This window comes from Vulpes lagopus, chromosome 8, assembly GCF_018345385.1.
Source record: "Vulpes lagopus strain Blue_001 chromosome 8, ASM1834538v1, whole genome shotgun sequence".
Lineage (NCBI taxonomy): Eukaryota > Metazoa > Chordata > Mammalia > Carnivora > Canidae > Vulpes > Vulpes lagopus.
Window position 1 is genome coordinate 68,391,938 of NC_054831.1, and position 23,091 is coordinate 68,415,028.

General features: G+C 37.0%; 1 protein-coding gene across 5 annotated transcripts in view; it reads right to left on the reverse strand.

The window, feature by feature from the left end:
• Positions 1-23,091, reverse strand: part of MRC1 (mannose receptor C-type 1) — a 100,439-nt gene that overhangs the window by 60,238 nt on the left and 17,110 nt on the right. For 4 of the 5 annotated variants that reach the window (XM_041766162.1, XM_041766160.1, XM_041766159.1 and 1 more), the window contains exons 2-6: positions 21,902-22,303; positions 17,988-18,161; positions 13,377-13,541; positions 5,659-5,772; positions 2,549-2,695 (exon numbers count right to left, since the gene is read on the reverse strand). In XM_041766162.1, the coding sequence (XP_041622096.1) occupies positions 2,549-2,695; positions 5,659-5,772; positions 13,377-13,541; positions 17,988-18,161; positions 21,902-22,166 (865 nt within the window). In that variant the 5' untranslated portion in view covers positions 22,167-22,303. Of the gene's footprint in view, positions 1-2,548; positions 2,696-5,658; positions 5,773-13,376; positions 13,542-17,987; positions 18,162-18,718; positions 18,793-21,901; positions 22,304-23,091 lie in introns of those variants that run through there. The other variant, XM_041766164.1, reaches the window with a different exon arrangement.

Below are 23,091 nucleotides of genomic sequence, written 5' to 3' on the forward strand. Positions count from 1 at the left end.
AGATAATGTCACTATAGATGACAAATATCACACAATTATTATTTAAATCAAGAGTAACAGTGGCCAACATCCTAATTATTGCTACTAAGAGTTATGGTCAAATTTCATAAATCTTGATTTCGCATTGCAAAATGAACTATAATCGTAAAGAGCTGGGGAAATGGAAAGGAAAGATGTTTGAAGACAGAAACTCAAGTTATCCATCCTTGTATGTCCCAGAATTGGCATGGGGCCTGGTACATGGCAGGTGTAATGAATGTCGGTTGAGAAAATATATTTGATATATAGCAGCTCATCAGTTCTCTTCACAGATACTATTTCAAACTGCAATTTCTCAATAGACCTTGCTTAAAAAGGGACTATATTACCAAATGAATGTTAATTTATACATTTGTTTGGTAGTGAATGTTCTCAAATGTGCTGCCTTAGTAAATGCTCAATACAGTAAATGTTTGCTATTCATTTAATGAATCTTGTAAAGCCATTATCCCGAGAGACCAGGACTGTCTGCCGTACTTCAAGTTACAGGATTGTGTTTACACAGTCATATAAGTAAACAGTCACTCATGATGGCCAAACGCTCTGTTATTGTCATAGAAAAAATGCATATACTTAAAAATTCTGGCCCCTCAATACAATTTAGATGTTCAACATTGCCACGGTACAAAATAAATAAATAAATAAGTTAGTATAGCTCTGGAGCCCTCTGGTGGGATATTTTGACTTTGCTACCTAGGAAGCTAAAAATAATGTCAGCAAATGCTGAGGACTTCAAAATGTGCAGATGACCTTTAAAAATGTTTAAAACAATCAATGAAATGGCATTCCATGGAACAGACACAAAACATCACTTGTTCCTGTAGAGCAACACTGCCTATTAGAGATACAATGTAAGCCACAAACAAGAGTTCCATACATAGTTTTAAATTTGCTAGCAGCTATGATAAATTCTCAGAGGGGGAAAAACAGGTATTAATATTTCCCTTTACGGATGAGGAACACAAAACTGGGGGTTAAGTATCAAGGCCAAGTTCTAGAATTCTACTTCCCGTACCAGGGAAGCTGTAAAACAACCATTTCTCTCTTCCCCTAAGTGGCAATTCCAAATCTTCCAAAGGAGAATTGTATGAGCTTTTCCAAGGAGAAAGAATGATACTATTTCTCCTATGGGAGGAATAGAGGAGATGAAGTACTGAAGGCCTCCTGCACATGTGCTTATAATCATCATGGTGTCTCTGGAAATATCACTGAACCCAAGAACCAGGACCCTCATCTGTACTCAGTGGACATCTTGACCATATCTGTATCTATTAAATTTGCAAAGGCACCTACTCTTTGGTCTGGCAACTCCACTTCTAGGAATGATCACTCGCATGAAATGACATGTGTATAAAGTTATTCATGATAGGAATGTTTCCGATAATAAAAAAATTGGAAGTAAACTGAAGGTCAGTTAGGTGACTGGTCAAAAAGTATACATGGTCTCTCTCTGTAATGGCTATCATGCAGCCATAAAAGTATACCAAGAGGCTATTTGTGTACTGTATGGAAAGATGTCCAAAATTTTTATCTGAAAAAAAGTGAAGAATATACATAGAGTATGCTTCCATTTGCATACTAAAACAGACAAAAATTATTATAGACATATTTGTTTATATATTTATACAATAACTACATAAGGATAAATACCCAGAAACAGTTTACCTGGGAGGAGAACTGAATGTTAGAGGTGGAAGGAAAATACTATTGCTTCCTATCATTTTTGTACCTTTTGACTTCCCAGGCATGGAAAAAGTCAAAGAGAAAAGCCAAGAATGCCACAGTGTCAGATTTCTCAAGCAGAAGACATACATACATACATACAACTAGAGAATTTCTGCAAAAACAGCCGATAGTGAAAAAAGTTTAGGTTGCTTGCTTTTTGCCAGTTTGAAGAAAAAAAGGTGCATTCTTGTGTAACTTAATTCTTCTCAAAATTATAAGAGGGAGCATAACTGAATTCTTTCCCCAGAGTCTAGCCTATATATAAAATTCATTGAGTACTTTTTGGATGTTTTATCTCATTTCTGTGAAGACTGCCATTGAAGATACTAAACTTACAGCACTAGAGCCAGATGGATCCTTAAATAGCAAGAATATAATTTTAAAAAGTCCCTTGCAGATATCTATTCCCTAGCTTGGATTCCAGTTTTGTCACATGTGCAAGTTTTATAGATCCTCTGAATATCCTCTTCCTCGTCTAGAATGTGTGAATAATAATGCCTAGCTCACAGAGCTCCTATGAGGATAAATTCTTATTCTTAAATTCTTATTTATCCTTATTCTTATTCTTTATTTATGTTCTTTCAAAGGCTTTGTACATGCCTGAGCACCATAGCACACTAGGTGGTTACTAGTAACCAACAAAAAGAAATTCCGTAGGGATATCATTAAGTTTACTCCATAAATTATCAAGAAAACCTGTCATTTCACACAGTTATGGCTAGACTATAATTTTCTTCTTTAAAATAAAATATTTTATACACTTCAGATCAAATAGATCACTTACCTGAGGGAATCACAAAAGAATTCAAAGTTGTGTTGCCCTTTTTACAAATATAGCCTAGTCTCTGAACACATTCCAGATTTTCCCATTTAGCATTTTTCCCAGGATTTAGGGACACACAGCTTTTTCCAGGTTCTGCTGATGGACTTCCTTTGGGGAAAAGGAAAAATCAAAGTGGATTATCATAGGTATTACAAGCAGATAGCCCCCACAATGGCACGGCTTCATCCTTAGTATTTAATGGATCCCATTCTGTCACTGGCTTCACATTCACCAAGAAATCTTTACTGATTGCAGAGAAAAGACATGTTGGGTGTCTATTTCTTTTCTTGTCATTGGATCATTCCAACATTTAAAATGTTGATTATACAAATTTACTTCTTTGAAAACAACTTTTTTCACAATATCAACAATAAAGCTAGACCATATAATCTTGAACAATCTTCATGTTGGGTTTCGTGATGTATAACCAAGAGATATCTAACAAAATGCAAAACACATGATGTTCCAAACCAGTCATATTGAACACTGTAAATACCTACCAAAAAGCTAAGTAATGCTAACTGTGAGGAGCAAACTAGAGAATTTCTGAAAGTGGGAATCTTTCTCCAACAAGAGAGAGAAAGACAGCAAAGAGGAGAAAGACAAGGGAAAGGGAGCTTGAGGAGCAACTGACATGGGAAATGCTGATAAGACACACCCCCAAACTAAGACTCTTCCTCAAGATTTTCTACCCAGCCTACTGAATCATATCACCGGTTCCATAAAGCTTTTGTCAAAATTTTTTGAAAGTTGTGGAAGAGCACACAAAGAAAGACATTGTTAGTGATGAGGACTTTAACATATCAATCAGTAGTGATGAGGACTTTAACATATCAATCAGTTGTCTTTCAATGGCTACCACAGTTATATATTTGAATTCACACTTCTACATCATTTGTGTAAAATATCCTCACTTAAACTGTGAATGTATTTCAATAGATACATTATTACTTGGTAAGTACTCAATTGAATGCTTGATCAAATAATTCATGCAATGACAGCTTCTACTATTCCAAAAGATTTCTGGTTTTAGTTTGAAGAAACTCTCATTATTTCAGAAGGGATTTAACCTTGCAGCTACTACTTCTCAGGAATTTGGTTTAATAAAGAGAGAATTTTTCTTTTCCTTTCTCAACCATATTCCAATTTCATTCCTTACTTTCACTGAAGTTAACCTCTCAATTTTCTCACTGAACTCTTGGAATGCAAGTGGTTAAATATTACAATAATTATTCCAAAATTGCACAATAAAGTGACTTGCCTAAGGTGCAATAATAAGCAGCAAAGAATATACTCTAGTTCCTTAAAAAAAGAAAAAAAAGATTGGGGCACCTGGGTGGCTCAGTGGTTGAGTATCTGCCTTTGGCTCAGGTAGTGATCCCAGGGTCCTGGGATCCAGTCCAGCACAAAGCCGGGAGCCTGCTTCTCCCCCTGCCTATGTCTCTGCCTCTCTCTGTGTATCTCTCATGAATAAACAAAATCTTTATTTAAAAAAAAATCATTATTATCTAAAGATCTGATTGAGCCTAATTGGCATTCTCCAATTTAATCTGAGTAGGCAGGCAAATCAAATCCTCACCCACAAAAAGGACATTTTATATTCCCTTGCAGTAATGTTTAGTTCCCATATTGTAAAGGAAAGCAAAGCCAATTCTAGGACAGCCCTGTAAATATGCACTGAAGGAATGCACTGGAAGTGGAATTTCATAGTAAAAGCCAGTCAATTTAAACCAAAATGTATCCTCTAAAATTTCCCTCTTGTGTTTTAGCATCTATTCTGAATATCCTTCTTCCTTCTTTTCTTTTCTTTCTTTCTTTCTTTCTTTCTTTCTTTCTTTCTTTCTTTCTTTCTTTCTTTCTTTCTTTCTTTCTAAGTTTTCATTTTCTCTAAATACCATAAATCAGTAATACAGAAGAGTTTAATTTCCTAAGCCAAATGCAAAAACCATTCAGTGGCTTTTAAGAAAGCAGTCTGACCATATGAAGGAACACTGTATCATTATTTTCTCATAGCAGAACTAGTAAATGAAAATGTGACTCATCCTTTCCCACATCCATGGCATTCAGTAATCATTAATTATTGTACTCTTTGCTAATAAACCAACATTAATTAGTACAGGGGTATGGGTGGAGAGTTCTGAATCACACTCGATAGAGCACCTCAAGCAGCTACTAATGGTTGGCATTTGTGAATAAGATAAAAGTTTTTTTTGTCATCATTGGTCTTTTTTATTTTCTCTGAATGATTGCCATGTATGTAAAACACATTTATTATTTAGCCTCCTTTATGTTCTGTTACCTGTATGTTATGAAAATGTAGACATAATTAGTTCACAGCATTTTCTGTCCTCCAAAAAATTTGACAGCTGTTGAAGTCTTGGTCATCCCCCAACAGCATTTCTTTATAATTAAACCACAAATTGCCAACAAAACTGGTAATGAATTATTATATTACCTTGGAATATTATCATCTGAAATATTATTTTAATGCAGCTCTATTAGATTAACAACAGGAAACAATGAAGTTAATATCATTATAATAATGATAATCAGAGCAAATATCACAAATATCTCAGGGCTCAAGATAATGAGAAATTTTCCAGCCCCAAATAATCCACACTCAAATATGTGTGTGTAAATATAAATAAATACATATAAAATCTTTGAATATATAATATAGCATTATATAGTATATATATCTCATAAGTATACATTTTATATATAAGCACTTTCAACTGGAACATTGTAAAATTAGAAAATTTGATTTTGAATATAATACCTAGCCAATGAAGAATACTCAGAGAATATATATACACTTTAACAGTGTCCTGTATTGATTGGTGTCATAATCCTTCCAGACAAATCCATATCCCAGGAACCATAAAAACTTTATGGTTTTAGTATACACAAATCTAGTTGGCAGATTTCAAAGCAACATGAGAAATGGACTGTATTCAGTAAAGTTTCCCAATTCTTTTCTTTGAGCTCTACATGTGAGATGATGAAGATCCCCATGGTATCCAGATAAATTAAATTTAGATGAATTTATTCCCAGGCAAGCTGAACCCTACCTGGTAGCCAGTTCAAATATCGGAATGGACTGCCACCACTCCACTGCCACCCACTGTTGAAACTCAGGCTGTTAAGTCCAATCCAGAGTCCTGAGGTCAAGGAACTAGTTAATCCTATACAAGAAAAGCAAAAACAAAACTGACATTTGGAAAAGACAATGGAATCACATTCAGAATTAAGTACTTGAATCAAAATGTATTTGAGAGAAATGATTAAAACACCATGCCCAACATTTCTCCTTGCATTCTCTTGAGGTAAGTACAACTACTACCTCCACCGGCTGATAAACAGAGGTGAGAGCCTAAGTAAGATTCTTAGTAAGATTCTTGGTAAGCTTCTAACCCAGATCTGACCAGGCTTCAACTCTATTGTCTTGAATACTCCTATAGAATGGTATGAGTGTGCTTTTTTAATTTGGATAACACTCTATCATCAAATAATAACATTCTTACTTCACTTTTGAGTACAAATAAGTTTTTTAAGATTTTACTTATTTATTTGAGGGGGGGGGGAGCAGGGGGAGGAGCAGAGAGGGATGAGGAGACTCCATGTCCAGCGCAGAGCCAGAATACGAATGTGGGGCTGGATCTCACGACCCTGAGATAACGACCTGAGCCAAAATCAAGAGTCAGATGCTTAACTGACTGAGCCATCCAGGTGCCCCAAGTGTACAAATAACATTTATTATGAATAAAATTCAAAATATTCTATCATAAAAATGTTTACTAAACATTTTGATCTATCATGCCCACAAATTATTACCTAACCTTACATTCTAGAACTTATCCTAAGAATTTTATTTTACAAAAAAAAAAAAGAATTTTATTTTATGGCATCTTTTAAGATCCATTTTTCTCTCATTAATATTTTGCTTAAAGTCTAAGCAAAAATCTTTGGCTAACATGAACAACATTTTGTTTAGGCACTTCATAAATTGTAATTACAATGTTCCAAACTGTGTGAGGTTGGCTGGTGCTGATGTAGACAAGCCACACGCACCTCAGCCCTCTGGTGTTAAACACTCTCATTTGTTACTATTTATACTTTCTAAAAACCACACAGATTCTCTGTTCTCTTCACATTCTTTTTAGTTGATAACAAAGAGTTCATAAAAAATAAAACTATTCTCTGTCTTTAATAAAGTACTAAACTTAAGTTGGTATTCTTGTCAATGGCAAGAATTAGCACTTATTCTATTCAGAGCACTGCCTGTGTTCATTTAATCCTCACTAGCTATGCTAGGTGTCTCGTGACACCAAAGTGCAAACACTCTAGTTCTCCAACTGAGCTACCTCAAAGTCATTAACATTTTCCCCAATTTTTCATCAACTCATGTATGCATGCACACACTCAAGTCACCAATCCAAGTGAATAGGGGTCAAAGTGACTCAGTGCCAAATAATCAGATCTCACATTTATTGCATCCACTTCCATAAAAGTGAAGACAATGGTTTTAGAGATAATGTGACCTCATGTTGCACTCAGATTATTCAGCATCTGGCAGAGAGGCACTAGCAAAGGGCAGTCCAAATATCCACTTGAAGATATGATTAGGTTGATATTGATTAGGTAGGCTGATTGCTTAATAAACTGAACTGAATTCAATGCAGGAATTACTGAAAAGTAAACTTGACTCTTTACTTTTCAGGAAGTAAAATAAACTCTACTGTGTGATTTTTTAAAATAAAGTGATAAAATAACAATGGGATGAAATCAAATACTGGAATGTAAAAATGGGTGAAAATGAATTCAGAATCACTCATTTTTATCAAATGTTCAAGAAAAAATGTTTGAGTTAGCACAGCTCTTACAGGCAGGTACTTTAAGTACCTTGGGAGGTATCTAGTTCAATCTCTTCATTTTACAGAAAAAGAAACCAAAGACAAAGAGATTAAGGAACTTTTAAAGTGAAGGAGATTAGCAGATCAGGATTGGAACCCAGGGTTCACTGTGGTTTCTCCAGTGGCTTCAATTCCTGCTTAAATTAATCTTGCCTGTGAGTTACTACTAATACCTTTTCTAGATAACTTTAAACATTAGAGCACCTTAAATAAACAACAGTGAACTAGACAGATATTTCCGATACATGCCCTTCCTCTCCAAACAATAGCACATGCCAGAACTCATTCCTATCACCTGCAAAGATGCAGCTTTTGGTTCTCCAAAGTTGGAATTTTACCAAAAAATAGAAATGTTTATTGTAAACTACCAAGAGAAGAGATTATCAAAAGGACAAGTCTTGATATTTCTTTAGCCTTAAATCTCTGGGATGAGCATCAAGTATGATTACAATCATCTGAAAAAATAATAATGTGATAAAAATTCATTCATATTAAATCAATTTCATAATTATTCATCTTATCAATGGTTTCTTTTTAGTTTGTTAATTATTTTTTACATATAGTTATTTAAACTATTTTGAGTACTATTTTATTACTTAGGTCACTTTTGGATAAATGAAAGAAATCAACTTAAAAGTTCTGTCCTCCCTCATTTATGTAATAGGTAATTTGTGTCAAGAGGAAATACTTGCTTACTGGTCTGTGCATTAGAAATGTTATTCTGGGATCAACGTCATACCGACACTACATTTTATGTTAGTAATTACTCTGTTAAGTACTATTGGGCACTGAATGATTTTTTTCCATAAATTATTTAAAGTTGTAGTAACCTGGAAAATAATTATCTCTATACTTACAGAGGGGTATACTACAGAAAATGATGCTGAAAGTAGCATTTCACAAATGTTAAATATAGCTATTTATTCCAAATCAAATACTCTGTTATTTTTTTAATTGTTATTAAGAAAATAAGCATTTCTAAGCTTTTAAAACTATCAGTAATTCATGGACCATAGGAAGAATTAAAGTAGATTTTGTCTGAGATGGCTTAAATTACTGTGTTTGGCAAAATGAGAAAAGAAGATAGCTTCTTATAGGAATTATCTATCCTCTGATAGCCTGAGTCTGCTCTGTGTACTTCTAGGCTTGTTTTAAAGTATTAAATTAGTAAATACTTCTTAAACCAGGGCCTAACACATAATATGTACCCAATAAATGTAAGCTGCTATTGTTATCAGTATTAGTACTCTATCTTGAATCAGGGTTGGCAAAACCTGTGATTAGAAACAAAATTCAAATTTTGTGTTAAATATATCATCACCACTTAAAGCAGATGAGCATTGTCCACAAATTTCTTTCTCTAATGTGCTTTTGTAATATCATAGAGAGACCTAGGGTTGTTTTTGTTGTTGTTGTTGTTGTTGTTTTTAGCATTACTATACAAAGTATCGATTCCACACACTGAACTTTTTAATGCTTTATTTTTCTGCATGTGCATTGTCTGAAATGGTTATGCACCTATTTTTGAACCTAGTTATAACAGAAGATGCATTCACATCCAACGTTATCCTTCCCTTTCATCTTTCCTGTACTGTGGTCCAATTCACTTTCCAACCAGCATCAAAAACAATCAGGGAAACAAGCCAACTTCCACTTCCTACAGCTTATTTCAGTTCTGTAAACCCTAACCCGGCACATATGCTGTTATAACTCTGATTCAGAAATTGAAGGATAAATAGCTTCCCAACATTTTGGGGGTAAAAACAGAAGTTGAGGATGATGCAATGATCATAAATGATATAAGAAGTTGCCGGTGGGCAGACACAATAAGCCCTGCAACACAAGGGGAAATCAGATCACCATTTTAAACTAAATTCACCAGAATGATTTGTTGATACTTAAATTAAGGATTCTCTTTAGTGATTTGGAAATCACCAGATCCTGGCTCATTTCATGAGCAGGACCAGGACAGAGCAAATGGAAAGATAGTGGGCACCTCCAATCCAGCTGTTTTCTTAACAGGAGGTATTAGGCAAATTTCTAGCTTCTCCCTTTTATTTCATCTATAATATGGAGACATTTAAGAGTTTGGTATGAGCTTTAGAAATAAAGCCCAGTGTCCGGCACACAGCAGCTGATCAATACATGACAGCTGAATGGATCTGAGTCATATAAACGGTTTACACCTTTTAAAAAAATGTTATTTACACTGCTTACAGTCCTCACATGGAATAAATCTTATTTTGAAAGTAACTACTTATGAGTATACATTTTTTTCCTTTTAGTGGCATATTTCCTCAAATGGAGTAGATCTACAATTCTTCACTCACACCATTATTTTCCAGATTCTTTCCTACTACCTCCCAGTGAGTCCTGAATGCCATGACTATCTTCCCTTCAAAAAACAAAGTTCTGTTTTACTTTCTGAATTCCCCTTTAGACCTCCCCCCCAATCTGTGATATTTCTGACTTAAAGAAAAGCAGGAAATGCTACAAATCTCACTAGTGAAATCATTCTCATCCAGATTTCAGTTAAAATTTGCTGACTAAAATTCCGGAGGCTTGGATAAGATTCAAACAAGTATCTGAGGTGAACTCGGCTTCTGAGCCTCTTAGCGCCTGTCTGCACTCCTGAGGGACCCAAGAATAGCACTGGCTGATTAGGAAAGCATTTCCTGAGGCCGGAGCTGGAGCCGCTGCACTCACATCACCCCTTGCCTCCATGCAGCTGGTAAGGCAGGTAAAAAGTCACCTGCATTCTGTACCTTCGCTTCCAGAAAGCCAGAAACCAAGTAAAACTTGGTAGAGTCTAGATAATACAACCCAGAGTCCCTTAAAAAAAAATCCAGCTCAAATCATTTCAACTTTTTTTTTAAGTTTTTATTTTAATTCCATACATCACCCTCTGCTCATCACCATGAGTGCCCTCCTTAACCCCCATCACTCATTCCCCCCATAACTCCCATCCTCTGGCCACTGGTAACTAGCAGTGCGTTCTCTGTGATTGAGGCTGTTCCTTGGTTTGCCTCTCTCTCTCTCTCTCTCTCTCTTCTTTGCCCTTTGCTCATCTGTCTTGTTTCTTAAACTCCACATATGAATGAAATCATTTGGTATTCATCGTTCTCTGACTGACAGAAACCACTTCACCTCTGATAGAGTTTTCTCTCACCCAGGCCAGCTCACACAGAAAACACCTGACTTGTCTGATGTCATCTTTTACCTTCCTTGATCATCTACATGAATTTAGTTTTGTCTCTGTCCATGCTTTCTGCCCTGATTTTTATACATGGTCGTAAATATTAATCACTCTGATACTCTGCCCTGATAGTAGGAAGGCCTCCCAGACCAACATGAAACAGAATAACTGAGGAGACATGAGGCATAATTCTTTCTCTGAGCTTATGAACACACAGTGAGGTCAGGTTGCTTTTCTACTATTGGTCTCGGTCATAATAACAGAAATAAAATGATCAATTGCTGTCTGTACTGAAAAGAGACCATTAATAAATGCTAAGCTTGGCACCCAACTATTATTGTAAGAAAGATTCTATTACAGTGGAGCAGCTCATGATTCAGTCCTCAGGAATGGAGGAAGAGTAGAAAAATGCATTTCATGGGGCTCCTGGGAAGCTCAGTCAGTTAAGTATCTGCCTTCAGCTCAGGTCATGATTCTGGGTCCTGGGATCCAGCGGGCTCAGCGGGGAGTCTGAGTCTCCCCTGCTTATATTCTCTCTCTCTCTTTGTCAAATAAATAAAATCTTTTTAAAAAAATGCATTTCACAAGGCTGTGCTACATAAATGTGTGTTACCTCTTTTCTCCAAAAAGAGAATGGAATAAACATCTCCTAATTCAATTAAAAATAATAATAACTTACAGGGGAAATGTGTTCCAGTCATTGAAGACCTATCATCCAAAAAGAGAAAAAAAGGCCAAACTGGGGACATGCTCCATCCCTCGTATTGGTTTACACATACTCTCCCCTTTAACAGATGATGTCACTGAGGCCCAGAAGCTTCAAAGCTTTGAAGAGCTGAGACCCAGGCTGTCTGGCTCCAGAGTTTACTCTCTCTCTCTCTACTCCTACCTTCTGCTGCCTGGTGGCTAGTCAACTGGACTATGTAGGCATTGCTGACACAGAAGGCGCTAACACAGTGGTCCCTCAACCACTTGCCCCAGAAGTACCTGGAAGGTTGACAATATGTAGACTCCTGGGCCCCACATAACAGCTACTGATCTAGCATCCCTGGCATTCATGCCCATGTATCTTCATTTTAACAAAGTGGCCCAATGATTCATATGCAACTTTACATTTACGAACCATTGCATTAACCATCTTCTTGCCATAAAATGACCACCTGTCCACACGTGAGGCTGAATTTCTAAATAATTATTCTTATTGTGCGACACCACCAATTGTCATTTAGCAAACATTCTTTGAGACTCTCTTCCTTGGACGTTTCTATGTGAATCTCTATGGGGGCTGAGGGACATCACTATTCATAACACTGGGGACTGAGGGATATCACTATTCATAAGACATTCCTCATTTTCAGCCATTTGCTCCTATAATCCATCCGTCACATGTCTTTAAGTTTGCTTTTTTCATGGCATTCACTAAAATTTGTATTTATCTATTTGTCTTCTGGTTCATGCTGGTTTTCCCCACTGGACTTTAAGCAACATGGAGACAGGACATGACTGGCTCTGGTCACCCTCATGTCTCTAGGACCTATCATAATACCTCACACACAGATATCAGCCACCTGGTTGAATAAATGAATAAGAAATAACAAATGAATGTATTTATAGTCTTGCAGGGGAAGTGGGGCATATACATCTATTATAAAAGTAGTAAACAAATAAGAGAAATGCAGATAGAAATGAATAAGATTGCATTTCACCTGTATGAAATTTGGGGATTCCAGGTATAAAACAGCATGGGGAAAGATATGGCAATGAGAAAGTATTAGATAAAGATGAGAGACCCAAAATTCTTCTGTCAAGACTGCAAAATACCTAAAGGAGAACAGCAGTCAGGGAAGAGCTGTCAGCCTCTAAATGCCAGGCAAAGGTGTTCTGTTAATTATTTGATAGGAAATAAACAGCCATGATGGCTTTTTTGAACACGATAGGCATAGGATTAGAGATATATTAATCTGGTAGCAGGGTCAGGGTGAACTAGAACTGCTCCTAATCTCTCGGCTCCCCAAGTGTGGACTTCAGAAGCTAAAACAAATAGTTTGATCTCAAGCAAACACTGGTTCTCTTCCCATCTTCACAATCCTATAAGAACAAATGCTTAAAAAACAAACACATTGTGTGAAGAACACCAATAAGGCCTGAAAATCAGTAGAGTCTGGGAGTTTGAGAGGCAGGAAGTAAAAAGGACTCCAAGTTTCAGAGCTGCTCTTGACTCGTCCCTGCTTGTGGCAAGAACACACGATATACTTCCTTCTCTCCTTTTGAATTCCGTGATGCTGATGGAAAATCTTTGGCTTCAGGTTAGATCTGGAATGCTTGACCAGCATAGTACCCCTGCCATGTCCAAGAACATCACCGACTGATTGTGATGCCTTCTACTCTGAGCCCAGATCAATTCTCAGAATCCTTCTCAACACAGGTTCTTGAAACTGTCATAATTGATGGAAGAAAGTTTGCTCCTGAGACAAAACCTACTTGCCATTCCAGGGGGCAAATCTGTAATACCTGCTCAGGACTGTAATACCTGCTCAGGACTGACTACCCCTGTAATACCTGCTCAGGACTGACTCTCTCCTGATGTCTATAATCAGATGCACCATCTGCTTTTAAGCTAAACTAAATAGAAATAAAATCATCATGATCTTACAACTTTCTTTTCTTTACCCGTCATTACCTGTCAGATATGTTTGCTCATGTATCTCCGTGATACTCAAGAGTTCAGCACTCTGTTGTTGGCAGCTCCTCCTCGCCTGATGCCAAGTTAAAGCAGATTTGGAGTTTATCTGGTAGGAAATGCCAGTCAGTGGGTCTTTATTCCATAAGCTTTCACTGCCCTCAACTGTAAGAGAAGTCAATGGAATTGGCTGCATTAGGCATAAAAAGACTTTCAGAAAACAATATTTTTTAAACAATTCTAATAGCATTTTTGTCTGAAATATATTTTTCTTTTCTCTTACTTATTTTAAAAGCACCTGTGAGATTTTCTTCACGCCTTTGATAGAGAAGGAGAGTTTTCAAAAGATCAACCACATCTAATTTTTTTTCATCTGCCTAAGAAAGGAAAGAGAGGTATTGTCTCCCTATTTCTGTGTCAAGATGTTTGGGATCAATTGAGTTGAGAAGTGAGCCAATGCAAAAACTAAGAATAGAGATGCCAGCCCAAACTCCTGGGGAAATTTGGGGAAAGAGAATATATGTATCTTCTCTCAGGAGGTGAATATTTTGCCTGGACATTCTATTTGGGTCTTCTCAGACAAAAGGCATGGGTGTTAGAAGGCAAAGTCGTGGACTCTACCTGTATCCAGGCAGTGGCACTCACTAGTTTATCCTTAGTTTTAAAGTCTTTTTCCCATCTCTAGAATATATTAAATTTATGTAGCCCCAGCCAGTAGTAGATGGTTAGTTTTCCTTCCTTTAGAGTAAAAAATAATTCTTTGAGCTTATTTCTGCCTTTGCTGTTTTAATTCCCAATATACTCTATAAACTTAGTTATACTTTATGAAAGGCCAATAGTAGAGACGGATAAATATTATTCGTAGTGTGTTACCTACAAGATGTTTGGGAAATTAGTCAACAAATGAAATATTTCTGTGTGCTTCATGTTATGAAAATGTCCCCTTTTTCTCTCTCTCTTTAAAAGATTATATTTATTTGAGAGAAAGAGCGCAAGAGAGGGAGAGCATAAGCATGGGGGGATAATATAAAATTCTATTTACAAATCCTAGGGAGTAATAATTTCTTCACTTATTCCTAAGGAAGAGGAGGAATCATGTAACTTCTCAAATTTTCTGAGAAGTGTTCAACCTGCCAAGAAGTTGGCCAGTTTCCCATAAGCATATAACCTACGCTGCCATGAATCTTTGTATGTGACAAGGAAGTAACCTTTTTCATACACATACCACATAATGTGATATGAAACTTGTGGTTCTATGAAACATCAAAGAGGAAGAAAAACAGATAAAACTTCATTTTGGCAACAACATAGAAATTTTTATGTTGGGGATCCCTGGGTGGCTCAGTCATTTAACATCTGCCTTCGGCCCAGGGTGTGATCCTGGAGTCCTGGGATCGAGTCCTACATCAGGTTCCCTTTGCCTGTGTCTTTGCCTCTCTTTCTCTCTCTCTGTCTCTCATGAATAAATAAATAAAATCTTTAAAAAAAGAAGAAATTTCTAAGATGTTTTCATTATAAAATGACTATATATTTACATAAAGATAAATTTGAATTGATAATGTTAAACTTAAATGATCAATGATCATGATGTGGGGCACCTGGGTGGCTCAGTCAGTTAAGCATCTGCCTTCAGCTCAGGTCATGATCCTGGGGTCCTGGGATCAAGCCCCATACCCTGTACCCAGATTCCTGCTCAGTGGGGAGTCTGCTTCTCCCTCTCCTTTTGCCCTTCCCCCTACTTGTGCTTCTCTGTCAAATAAATACATAAAATCTTAAAAAATATAAAACAAATGATCATGATCTGAGATCTTACTAGTTCTCAGATTCTTCTCCACTAAGTGAGACCATCCATTCACATGAGACTGGTTTAAGGGTTATTTGAAGATGGAGTTGTTTTAAATACATATTTTTAGAAATTTGGAGATCTAATACGGTAAACAATGTGAGACTTCTTTTTAAAAAGAAGGGATTATTTTCCTGCCCAGAAATGGAAGTAAGAGATATACATAATCAAAGAAGGAAATGTGATTTGACTCTTCTCTTCATTTAAAGAGTATATTTTGCACTGTAGATCAAGGAATTAAAATCTATTTCCCAACGAATGTATAGGTTTGCTGACTCTACACCTCCCCATATTGTTCAAATTCCCACAGTAAACCAGTACAACTGATGTGGAAAGCTAAAGTTGCAAGCTCTGGAGAACTGAGAGAAAGGGTCTTTTCCTTTTCCTGTTCTCATGATACTTTAAAATAAATGTCTAAACAGAAGGAAAACATTACAATAAACAATGCAAAGGACAATGAAGATTAGGTCAATAACTGGTACCTTATCTTCCTGTATTAAACCTGCTAGTTGAAGGCTAATATTTAAAAAAAAAAAGCTCTTTTGAAAGGAACACAAAGCAAGGAAAATGAAGTAGATTGGGAAATCACAAAGCCCTTTAAGAAAGGCATGAATGTATTAAATGTGCTTTAAATTTTTAATGCACACTAAAATCAAACAATTTTTTAAATTTCCTATAGTTATTTTACTTTTACTTTTACCAACCACACACACACACATTGGTTTTGAAGACATAAATTAGAAGTAACAAGACTAAAAGATTATTCAAGAAAATACTCAGGATACCCCTCCAACACACATGGATCCCAAGGTCGTGAGGTTTTTTGTGTTTTTTGTTTTTTTTTTATGATTAGTGACTAGTCATTTGTCTTCCATTTAATGATTGACTAAATCATACATACATCCAACAACTAACTCCTTCATCAATATCACTTAAGTGCAAGATGCTGTAGACTCATGAAATCCACACCTCCAAGAAATTCCTTGATAACAGATTTATAAAATACCATTTCTACTAAGTAAAGGTGAAAAACACTCCTCAATCATTGGAATACAAGCATTACTTTATCTTAGGGGAAAAATATCTCAATTCCAACAAAAAAAGACATCTAATACAGAGGTCAGACATCTATTAACTTTTCGTGGGAATCAAACTTCTGAAAATTGTTATTAGAGGCAGATACAATTACTTTACCCAAGAACAAGTTAGCAGCATCGCCATGAATGGGAAGCCTGTGAGTTTTTGCAGATATTAGCCCAGAACATGGGAACTGCACACGGAAGAAAATTACAATAATATATAGGGCTGAAAAATAAAATTTATTTTAAGTGGGATTATAAATCTAAAAGAAATAAGCATGATTCTTAGGATTCTGGCTTTACTGTGAGACACTAAAACATTTTTAGCATTATTAATTTATGTGTTATTATTTTTATTAATATTACATTAATAATTAATTATTAATTAACAATAATGCTTGTGTGTAGTTCCCAAAATTCAGTGGTAAGTGATGCTATTGCAATTCAGGTGGCCTTACAATCATCCCAGACTGCATCTGCACCTAACTCCTCTCCTGCACCCACCCCTCTGCAGGCCAGCAGGAGAAAGCTCAGGAGAATAGCACAAACAGGAGTTGCTGTGCTCTATAAAGCCTGAGGGAGCAAGAGCAAGTGTGAAGTTTAGGGGGTAGAAAAGGAAGAGGATAGCTGGCAGGAGGCTGAGGACGGGGGTGGGACTGGGGTGGGGAGGTGGGGGTGGGGGGGGGTGATAGCCCTGCCTCCTTCTTCAGTCTCAGCCTTGGCTTCCAAGGCTCTTCCACTCCCTTCTCTCCTGCACCTCAACCAGCTACACTGTTTCCTTACAGATTCTTGAGTGTGGAGAAAACATAGGAGAATTCTTACATTCTGGCTGCTTCCTATCAATTCCATGCAATGCCACTTATTTTGTATTACTGTGTAATACGTTTTCATTTTAAAAATCCTTCAAGCATAAAAATAATCTACTGCCATTTGATTCATAGCAAGGTTTAAATTAAACGACACTGTTCTTAAATTAAATTTACTGTCATTACTATTTATTACTATCACTTTCACAGGAAAGCGCCCTTTTCATTACATTGGCAAAACATCAGGAGTCCCTCACATCTCTCTCACCCCATCAAACCACATGCTTATGGCATTGTTTAAATTTTGGTTTTGAGGAACTCCTGGGTGGCTCAGTGGTTGAGCATCTGCCTTTGGTTCAGGGTGTGATCCCGGGTCTGGGGATCGAGTTCCGCATCAAGCTCCCTGCATGGAGCCTGCTTCTCCCTCTGCCTGTGTCTCTGCCTCTCTTTCTATGTCTCTCACGAATAAATAAAATCTTAAAAAAAAATTTGGTTTTGATCTATGGTTTAATAAAGGTAAGTCCCAATGGTGACAGTATTCAGTATATATAGCATCAGCATAATTTGCCCTAAAGCCTTAAAAAATAACAGATAGAACAGTAACAGTTGAAGGAAAGAAGCAGTTGATGGAAATAAAGGAGTCATGTATGCAGCCCAGGGCTGAGAAGTCAGAAGATCTGTGTCCTGATCTTCAGCCAACATGGATCACTTTCTCCATTAGAAAGTGGGGACAATGATATCCGTACAGGGTTGCAGTGGAGTGTGACAAGATGATAAGTGGGAAATAACTTTGAGAGAGAACATAGTCCCAATAAACACAAGGTCTTATCGCCATGTTGCTGTACTAAATGTGGCAAATTTTCTTGACGACAACGCTACTTACATTTCAATGGACAATATCCAAATAGCTTGTCTGCGTCATAATCTGCGGTGGTTCCACACCAGAGCCATCCATCTGATCGCCCAGCGCTTGTGCAATCTGCATACCACTTGTTCTCAAACTTGAATGGAAATGCACATGCTGCCCCATTGGCATTGCCCAGCAGTGTGTACATATCTAGAAGAGACACATTGACCACACTTAGAATGTAAGTCAATCTTCTGAACGGTGGCTTTGCAATAAGAAAAATGCCGAGGATGGGTCTTACTCTTCTGATCACATTTAATGTTCCCACACGGGGAATTCATTTCTCTTTCCCTTCTCTCTGCACCCCAGTCCCTTTCTGAGTACACACAGCCGTCTGTGTTAGGAACAATTCTAGTTCCACTTCATTTCTGCTGTCTTTTAGGACAGATTTTCCTCTTTCCTCATGTTAGGCAAAAGTAGTCAGCTCTAGTGACACCTGCCTTGACTTCTGCATTTTCCCTCAAACAGAGAAGAGGCCATCCTTCCTTTTGCTTGGTATCACAGAATTACTGAATCTCTACATTGAAAAATAACATTCTAGCTGTGTAACTCTAACGCACAGTCAAAAGTCAAATCCCCTCCTACCACTTCCTGTCAAGCCAGCCTCTACTGGAGTCCCTCAACAATGACTATGAGGAAGGGTCAGAATTTGAACATAACTCTCTAATCCACATCATAGAAAGAAAGCACTCAAAACCATTGGATACCATTTATAATCAATATTTGTCCTTCTTAAAACTGAATTCAGACAGAGCAAAATGGGAAGCTCTGAGCTTACCTAGAAAAGAAAACAAATAAAAAAATCATTGTTGATTATGGTTTGGCTTAAGCCAAAGAATTAGAGAAGCTCATATCTCCACTGACAACCACACCACACCCCTAACTGCATTCTTCAAAATGTTTACTGTCTCTGTCCCTGTAGAGACACCCCTCCCCCCCCCCCGGGAAAACAATAACCCTCTATAGGGTAGTATTTTGCCTATTGCCACCTGATGATATTCAGAATTTGTCCTAGATAAAAATACTCTTTTCTTCATTAAGTTTTGTAGATTCATGACTTTAAAAGGAGTCCCTAAAAGATATCTCAAAATCCGATTTAGACAATATAAAATGTATAAAACGTAGCACAACACCTAACAAATATTAAAATTGTAATTCATGCTAAGTTCCTTACTCTCTTTCCTTTCTCTTCAGTCATTGAGAAAAAAACCTGGGAATTAAGGGTTGCCAGATTTGGTAAGTAAAAGCAGGATGCCCAGTAAAATTTGAATTCCAGATAAATACTGAATAATTTAATACCAGCATATCCTAAGTTTAGTAAGCTGTGTGACCTTTGGGATATACGTACACTAAAAAGGTATTTGTTGCTTATTTCAAACTCAAGTTGAACTGGCCTAGATTTTATCTGATAACTCTTGAAGGGTTGGTGCATGAGCCTCCTGGGGACACACACGTGTCCTCCTCAGACCAGTCCATCTGGTCTCAAATGAGTGGGGTTACTCACTGGGAGTATTCAATGTGTGACAAAGGTCTAGTGTGACCCAGACTAGAGGCAGGGCTGTAGCATCCCAGGGACCTAATGGCCTTGTCCTCCACACCCAGCTGGGTGAGAACCCCATGAGAGAGGGGCAATCACCCATGACCCTGTACTCATCCAATCTTCCTGACAAACTAAGCTTATTTTCATTTACTAAAAAATTAACTTTTTTGTCAATTAGCTAGTTGTTAGGAACTTCAAAATACAGTCCTACCTTTGGTTCCACTATGTTACAGGACCAGTTCTCCAACTCATATATTGTATAAGGAACATGCTGGATTTAGATATAATTGTGCCACCCTTAATCACTGGGTATCCTGTTCCTTCATATGAAGAAAGCCTGTTAAAACCACCTCAGGGCCAGCTGTACTCTTAATTAAATTAGCCAAGAAATTTTCAGGGCTGGATTTAGAGCTCTCAATCAGAAATGGCATTTTCAGAACTAACCCTATTTATTTAAACATAGCCCTGATGAGGCCAAAAGAACCAAATTCCATTCTAGCCACTTCACTGACAAATCATACCTACTGTCAATTTTTCTTCCTATGTGGTCCAAACTCCCAGATAACAGTTTGATTCTACTAAGTCTACGATTCTGATTCTCTTATTCCAAAACAATTCTTGGCCTCAGCCAGTTATCTTCCTCAAGTGTTCTTTTAGAGAGACAGGTTCTATGTATACCCTCTCTACATTATCTTCAGATCAAATGTGTATTCCAATGAGTAGATTCCAAGATCCCTTTGAAAGGCTAGATCTTCTAGTAGGAATAGCTTAAGCTCTGAGAGAGACATGGAGAACAGGCAAAATGTGGTCAATGGACCATCTTCATCCAACCACCGAGGTGCTCATCAAGATAATTCAATAGATTCTTAGACCTTACCCCCTATATGCTAATTTAGCTTCTGGGTAGGAGGGGAACCTTGGTATCTGCACTATTAACAAGCTTTCCTGGTGATTTGTAAACATATTACAGTTTGAGAACCACTATCCCAAACCCTGTGCATCTTTTTCTCAAATAAGCAGAACACAAAGGATGATGGGAATTGGGGATTGGGGTCTATGTAACTTCGGTGATATATTTTTAAATAAGAAGTCTGATGTTTTAGCACCAATCTTCCTTGTTTTGAATCCCTCAATTAGGATTATGCGTCATCTGTGGAATTTGACTCAGTCAAGTTTGGTTCACTCTTGTCTTGCTGAAGTTTTCTATTGAGTTTCTCCTGAAAGGTTATACTACTTAGGTTGCCTCACCTATAATTTCTAAACCTTCATTATGTTCATTAAGTGGCTCAGGAGAGCCTCTTTCTGAACCCTTCTTCTCATTCTTCTACAATGCCTACCCTCCCTCCTCTTTATAAAAAAGGAAAATGAAAAGCTGACAAATTATGGCCTTAGAAAGATCTGAACTTCCCAGCTCTGATTAGCTACGGCAACTAGCTAATCAACCAATCTTTGTAGCCTCAGGAACATAGTAATTTTGGAAACAGGTAATCTCTCATCCCAAAAGGCAGGCTATTCCTCTGACTCTGAGGTTGTTCTAGATAACACTTCCAAATAACCAAGTGTCCAAACCTGGAATGTGGTTATCATATCATCCGACACAAGAAGGTTTTGTAAAAGGTTTCAGTTCTGTTTTATTTATGTTATGTTGTTTCTGTGCAGCCACCAGAGAATGAAATTTGGCCAAGATAAAACTAAATACTCTGGTTTAATTTAACCTTCAAGAGCTTAAGGAACCAACTTCATATAAAATTATTTTCTGCCCCACAGGTGCTACCACTTTCTAAAATAGCTGACTAAATATGTTGCATGTAATTTACAAGCTAATTCCTTAGATGTTCTAATCTTGTGATTATTATATTTTTTTAATGCTCATAAGGGGACACAGAAACATTTAGAAATTTAAGAGATCAAGAAATGCCAAGCTTTCGTTTTAGGCAATTTGACTCGGGAAAGAATGTTGTTCCATGTGTCATTCTCTAGGGAAACATAAACCAAAGGAAAAGAAACATCTGGTTAGATTCATTTATCACAATAACCAAATAATGTCAAATGGGAAGCTTCTGGTCAAAGACTACAGTGCAAATTCATTTCTAATAATTGCAATCCATAACTTAAAAAATATTTTAAAAAGTTAAAAAAACACAAAATAGTCATTCCATTAATTATAAATAGCTAAAGTATCATTCACTGTCATTTATTTATAGAACGTAGAATAGTCTAAAACACAAACACAATCAATTAATAATTCTAGCACAGACTAAACAATAATATACTTATATTCTTGAATTAGATTCCAGCTATAAAGATGAGAAAAACTTGACAGAAAGGCAAGACATTCAATGCTTCTTACCTTCATAACCTCTGGAGCACAAGTCATCTGTAGTTCCATAGACTTTCCATCTGCTCCATAAACCAGAACCCTTGTAAAGCATAATATTCTTTTCTTGTTTATTGCCATAATTAAAAAATAAATCTTCTCCCTTGATGCCCAAAAGTGTGTCATTTTTGCACTCCCATTTCTGAAATTCACTCTTTGGGTCACAGGCATACAGAGTGACAGCAACCCAATCAGTTTTTGATGGCACCCCCAAACATAATTTAAAAGCAATACTCATAATCCGGGATTCAGACACCCATCGAAATTTCTGTGCTTCATTGTCCTGGTTGCAAGTAGCTGTTTGGACTGCACTGGGACTTACTGCTTCCACACAGCGCTTGTGATCTTCATTATATATTAAAAATTGCCTAGTGTCTGTTTAAAAAAATAATAAGAAAACATGCTTAAGTGGATACATATGACAAATAATATTTTTGGTCAAGATTCCCAAAGTTTTTATTTCCACAAAACTCATGATCCCAGAAGAAGGGGAGAAGTGGACTCTACCTGGGCCAACTCTGCTCCCTCTGCTCCAGGCTGGGAGGAGGGTGGTGCAGGAGACCCAGAGGGGGAGTGTCCTTGAGGCTAGGGGAGAGACTAGGGGGAGAGGCTCTCCCTGGAGAACATAGGGTCCCCAGCAATCGGCTGGAAATCCTGAAGACTTCCTAGTTCATTACAGGGAGCATTACAAAAAGGCTTGCCTTAAATGCACACAAATTATAGTAGAGTAAGCATAAAAGGAAGATAACAGAGAAAGAAATAACATGAATTTGAGAAAAGACAATTTAGAAATATATCCAGGGGATCCCTGGGTAGCTCAGCAGTTTAGCACCTGCCTTCGGCCCAGGGCATGATCCTGGAGACCTGGGATTGAGTCCCACATCAGGCTCCCTGCATGCTTCTCCCTCTGCCTGTGTCTCTGCCTCTCTCTCTCTCTCTCATGAATAAATAAATAAAATCTTTTAAAAAAAGAAAAGAAATAAATCCAAAAAGCAGTAAAATTAAATATGTGTGTACCCTGGAATAGAATTTTGAAGTCTGATTCAACCCTACTCTCTTTGAGATAAAGGAAACACATACATAATTATTCTAATTACAACATTAATGAGGCTTTTCTGTAACTTAAAAAGTAATTTATTTTAGGAAATGTTACCTTTATGTCC